The 6,289-nt window shown below is 40.8% G+C and overlaps 1 protein-coding gene across 1 annotated transcript in view; it reads left to right on the top strand.

The window, feature by feature from the left end:
• Positions 1–4,263: 4,263 nt before the first annotated feature.
• The window catches only part of LOC115103997 (LIM homeobox transcription factor 1-alpha-like), a 30,367-nt gene continuing 28,341 nt past the window's right edge, over positions 4,264–6,289 (top strand). Inside the window, exon 1 of the mRNA XM_065006718.1 lies at positions 4,264–4,346. Coding sequence (XP_064862790.1) covers positions 4,264–4,346 — 83 coding nt within the window. The remainder of the gene's footprint in view (positions 4,347–6,289) is intronic.

Genomic DNA, 6,289 nt, shown 5'->3' with positions numbered 1-6,289 from the left:
TATTTTCTACATTGTAGAATAATAGTGAAGACATCAAAACTATGAAATAACACATATGGAATCATGTAGTAACCAAAAAAAGTGTTGAACAAAATATATTTTCTATTTTTCAAAGTAGCCACCCTTTGCCTTGATGACAGCTTTGCACACGCTTGGCATTCTCTCAACCAGCTTCATGAGGTAGTGACCTGGAATGCATTTAAATTAACAGGTGTGCCTTGTTAAAAGTTAATTTGTGGAATTTCTTTCCTTCTTATTGCGTTTGAGCCAATCGTGTTGTGACAAGGTAGTGGTGGTATACAGAAGATAGGCCTATTTGGTAAAAGACGAAGTCCATATTATGGCAAAAACACCTCAAATAAGCAAAAATAAACAACAGTCCATCATTACTTTAAGACAGGAAGGTCAGTCAACCCGGAAAATTTCAAGAATTTTTTATGTTCCTTCAAGTGCAGTCACATAAACTATGTGGACCGACACAGGAAAGGAAGACCCAGAGTTACCTCTGCTGCAGAGGATAAGTTCATTAGAGTTAACTGCAACTCTGTTTGCAGCCCAAATAAATGTTTCACAGAGTTCAAGTAACAGACACATCCCAACATCAACTGTTCAGAAGAGACTGCGTGAATCAGGCCTTCATGGTCGAATTGCTGCAAAGAAACCACTACTAAAGGACACCAATAATAAGAAGAGACTCGCTTGGGCCAAGAAACACGAGTAATGGACATTAGACAGGTGGAAATCTGTCCTTTAGTCTGATGAGTCCAAATTTGAGATTTTTTTGTTCCAACCGCCGTGTCTTTGTAAGAAGCAGAGAAGGTGAACAGATGTTCTCTGCATGTGTGGTTCCCACCATGAAGCATGGAGGAGGAGGTGTGATGGTGCTTTGCTGGTGACACTGTCAGTGATTTATTTAAAAATCAAGGCACACTTTTCTTTTACCCCATTTTCTCCCTAATTTTGTGGTATCCAATTGGTAGTTACAGTCTTGTTTCATCGGTGCAACTCCCTTACGGACTTGGGAGAGACGACGATAGAGAGCTGTGCATCCTCCGAAACACAACTCAACCAAGCCGCACTGCTTCTTGACACAATGCCCACTTAACCCGGAAGCTAGCCGCACCAATATGTCGGAGGAAACACTGTGCACCTGGCGACCATGTCAGCGTGCCCGCCACAGGAGTCGCTACTGCACGATGGGACAAGGACATCCCTGCCGGCCAAACCCTCCCCTAAGCCGGACGACGCTGGCCCAATTGTGCGCCGCCCCATGGGTCTCCTGGTTCGCGGAATTCAAGGCACGCTTTAAAAAAAAAAAACACATAAGCAGCATGGCTACCACAGCATTCTGCAGCGATACGCCATCCCATCTGGTTTGCGCTTACTGGTACTATCATTTTTGGGGGGGGTTTGGTTGAGTTGGACCATAGAATGAAGGAAAAGCAGACAACAAGTGCTCAGCATATGTGGGAACTCCTTCGACTGTTGGAAAAGCATTCCCCATGAAGCTGGTTGAGAGAATACCAAGAGTGTGCAAAGCTGTCATCAAGGCAAAGGGTGGCTACTTTGAAGATTCTCAGATATAAAATATATTTAGATTTGTTTAACACTTTTTTGGTTACTACATGATTCCATATGTGTCATTTCATAGTTTTGATGACTTCACTATTATTCTACAATGTAGAAAATAGTAAAAAATGAAGAAAAACCCTTGAATGAGTAGGTGTGTCCACACTTTTGACTGGTACTGTAACTCATCACAGTGATGCACATAAATGAAAAGCTCATCAAAGGGCCTACTCGCACACTGTCCATACGCACTGTCTATATACAGGGCCAAATCTTGACTTTACATAATTAAGGCCTATACTGTATGTATAATTTGCATCAAAACATGTACTGTAATGATAATTAACAGAAGGACTTCCGTGAAAATTCCAGGGGAGGGACCTACCTGAATATATCCAATAGAAACTCTGGTAGCAGTTCATAATAATTCCACGTAATAAAGAATTTGTAATGGATTAGTAAATAGATTATTCATCATTTATTCATCATTACTTCATTCAGAAGACGTTTAATATAGGTCATTTAAACCATTTAATAATCATTAGTTACGTCTTTTTGCATGGCCTCGTCTAAAGTGTGTGCTATTTACACATTATAGGTACTTTAGAAATGTTTTGAGTGACCAGTGTAACTTTTCACAAGAAGATGGACATGCCATTGGTAGACAGTCCAGCTGTACCTGATGCTCCTTAAGGTCTGAAAATAGCCTAGAATATACAGTATCAATGGTAAAAGAACAAGGACACAACACAGGATGTTTAAAGGTGCAATGCAGATGTTTTTATCTCAATATCAAATCATTTCTGGGTAACCTTAAAATGGTCAAAAAGAAACAAAAAATAGCTTCTTAGCAGAGAGAAATTTCTCAAGAAAGAATTTTGCTAGGACTGTTTAGGAGTGGTCTGGGTGGGAGGGGAAACCTAAAAAACTACAGTAGCTGTTATTGACAGAGAGGTTTGGAACTCTTTCTTAATGGTCTATTAACTCATTTACCCCCAGGCAGGCCAAAACATCGTCCCACCAAAACAAGCAATTTTTTAAAAGTAGAATGGCATTATCATAATTTTCCCAATTTCACATTATTATTTCAACCTCGTATTATTTCAAACTCATATTGTGGAAATATATATATGAAACACCGGAAAATCTAGTGTGCCTTTAAGGAAATATATCAATATATTCACAAAAACTGAACCCGAACCCAACTGCAGTCCCGCAATGTTCTTTTAGGCTTATGTGAAGCAGCTCACACCACCTTGTCTCCCACGGGAATGCAGCCCTCTATTGTAATGTGAATGTTTTGCTAATGTTGTTGGTTGTTCTCTCTATTCCTCCATTACTACTGATAGGCCTATGTGATTGAGGTAGATGTGTTCCATGTATGATTTGCAGATATAAATGTTACATCTATAACTTTAAAATGCTTCCAGTGCTTCAGTCCTTTAACCACAGACTATTTTCACACAGCTTCGTTTGGCTGCACTTTTACTGGGCCTTTTAAGGTCGTAACTCTTTAAACATAATGGGATAATTCAGCGAAGTTATGAATTCAGATATTTGTTTCCCTACCTCGCACGCAGTCTATAGACTGCTCTAAGGCGTGACTGCAATCCACACTTTGGTTTTGGTAGAAATATCACTGCCAAGAAATGCTAACGTTAGCATTTTCAGACATTTTTTAAAACATTTTTACTCAGCATAGAGTGAGTCTGAAGTGACACATCACACTATTACAACAGTGTGACTGTTTTGGAATAAAATGTTCAAGATATTTAAACATCGTCTGTATTGTGTGCTTATTGTTTAACCGTTGGTATGTTCTAGGGGACTTTTTGAAACCTTCAGTCCAAGGAGGTACTTCTAGAATGTCTACCAATGAATAACATGTCCATCTTTTTGTGAAAAATTACACTGGTCACTCAAAGCATTTATAAAGTATAAATAGCCCACACTTTAGATCAGGCCTTGCAAAAATACTTAACTAAATGGTTTATACAGACCTAAAAAAAAAACGGCCTCTCACTGTCAACTGCGTTTATTTTCAGCAAACTTAACATGTGTAAATATTTGTATGAACGTAACAAGATTCTCAACATAAACTGAACAAGTTCCACAGACATGTGACTAACAGAAATGGAATAATGTGTCCCTGAACAAAGGGGGGGTCCAAATCAAAAGCAACAGTCAGTATATGGTGTGGCCACCAGCTGCATTAAGTACTGCAGTGAATCTCCTCATGGACTGCACCAGATTTGACCGTTCTTGCTTTGAGATGTTACCCCACTCATCTACCAAGGCACCTGCAAGTTCGCGGACATTTCTGGGGGGAATGGCCTTAGCTCTCACCCTCCGATCAAACAGGTCCCAGACGTGCTCAATGGGATTGAGATCCGGGCTCTTCGCTGGCCATGGCAGAACAATGACATTCCTGTCTTGCAGGAAATCACTCACAGAAGGAGCAGTATAGCTGTTGGCATTGTCATGCTGGAGGGTCATGTCAGGATGAGCCTGCAGGAAGGGTACCACATGAGGGAGGACGATGTCTCGTTGAGATTGCCTGCAATGACAACAAGCTCAGTCCGATGATGCTGTGACACACCGCCCCAGACCATGACGGACCCTCCACCTCCAACTCGATCCCACTCCAGAGTACAGGCTTCGGTGTAAGGCTCATTCCTTCAACGATAAACGTGAATGCTACCATCACCCCTGGTGAGACTAAACCGCGACTCGTCAGTGAAGAGCACTTATTGCCAGTCCCGTCTGGTCCAGCAACGGTGGGTTTGGGCCCATAGGCGACGTTGTTGCTGGTGATGTCTGGTGAGGACCTGCCTTACAACAGGCCTACAAGCCCTCAGTCCAGCCTCTCTCAGCCTATTGCGGACAGTCTGAGCACTGATGGAGAGATTGTGCGTCCCTGGTGTAACTCGGGCAGTTGTTGTTGTTATCCTGTACCTGTCCCGCAGGTGTGATGTTCGGATGTACCGAATGTACTGTGCAGGTGTTGTTACACGTGGTCTGCCACTGCGAGGACGATCAGCTGTCCGTCTTGTCTCCCTGTAGTGCTGTCGTTTTTCTTTTGGTGCTTTTCAGAGTCCGTAGAAAGGCCTCTTTATAGTGTCCTAAGTTTTCATAACTGTGACCTTAATTGTCTACCGTCTGTAAACTGTTAGTGTCTTAACAACCGTTCCACAGGTACATGTTCATTAATTGTTTATGGTTCATTGAACAAGCATGGGAAACAGTTGTTTAAACCCTTTACAATGAAGATCTGTGAAGTTATTTGGATTTTTATGAATTATCTTTGAAAGACAGGGTCCTGAAAAAGGGGCGTTTATTTTTCTGCTGAGTTTATATTAAACATTTTATGAATGAGTAATGATGAATAAGTGATGAATAAACTATTTACTGATCCATTATAAATGCTTTATTACATGGAGTTATTATAAAGTGATACCGAAACTTGTTTTCATTGTGAAACGATTTGCTATGGTGTGCACTAATGAATACACACTGTATCTCTAACAAGCCAAGATTGGGCTGGCAACCAACAGCCAGCTCTGGTGAAGAAGTGACTCCAGAACCTAAATATAGCAGGAGAATCACTGTAATAACCCCTTTAAAGAGAAGTCCATGTGCCTCCGCCCCAAATGGCGCTCTATCCCCAATAGTACATTACTGTTGACCAGAGCCCTATGTAAGGATTCGGAATAGGGTTCCATTTGGGACACAGATTCATCCTTATAAAGAGGAAGCACTCTCTCTTTCTGGAGTCCAACCCTGGCATAGTTACAGACTGCAGACAGACTTGTTTGACAGTCTCTCTCTCTCCAGTTTAACTTGGACCAGACAAATATGTGATTTTTTTTTTGTAAAGTTAATCTGGACTGCTCTGAAATATTTGTAACTCGGGACTGCTAAGGAAAATATTTCGATAGAGTTTGAGAGTTGTGGGGAGAAGTATGCTCTATGCAGCATAGCACACACAAATACATAGGCTTAGATAGTCTGTCCTCTTACGGTCATAGGGCTGGTCAATAAATCTCTGTCTATACCCTCATCCTCTTTATGAATTCTGAAAAAAGTTGATCCCCCTCCAGCTCTGACACGTACTTCGTGCACTGTTTGTTATTCCCTTAAAAACGTGAATGCCAGGCTTCTACTGTAAACAAACGGTTGATACATGTGGGATTTTTCTGTGTTTTATAGGCAGCTCATTGGAATGCTGTAAGATTTCTATTAATAAACAAATATAAAGATGCACTTTTACATTGAGCTTCCCTTTTATAATATATTCCATATTAACTTCTAACTACAACTATTTCCACATTTGGATCCATGTGATATGAATTCCAGTCATATGAATTCCTGTATGGACTTCGTACAAAAGCATTCCATAGAATTCCTGGTGTGATTCACACTCATCATGTAAGAAGAGTAAGATGCCACACGGTGGCAGTAGAATTCACTGCATGAAAAGTTATATATATATATATATTTTTTCTCCATTTTATTTATTTATTTTACAAAAGGGGCCAAACGTTAAATCAACCACTTGTTGTTTCTAGCAAGTAGGAAAACATTTGTTTCTAATTGTTTAGTTAGGTGTATGTTTTGTCTCATCAAACCCTTTCTCTTTACACATGTAGGTTCGTCATACCACGTATAGGGCCTATATAGCCCAGCGTTTCCCAAACTCGGTCCTCGGGACCCCAAGGGG

Source organism: Oncorhynchus nerka, linkage group LG21, assembly GCF_034236695.1.
Source record: "Oncorhynchus nerka isolate Pitt River linkage group LG21, Oner_Uvic_2.0, whole genome shotgun sequence".
In the NCBI taxonomy this organism is placed as follows: domain Eukaryota; kingdom Metazoa; phylum Chordata; class Actinopteri; order Salmoniformes; family Salmonidae; genus Oncorhynchus; species Oncorhynchus nerka.
This window is presented reverse-complemented; position numbering and strand designations above follow the sequence as displayed.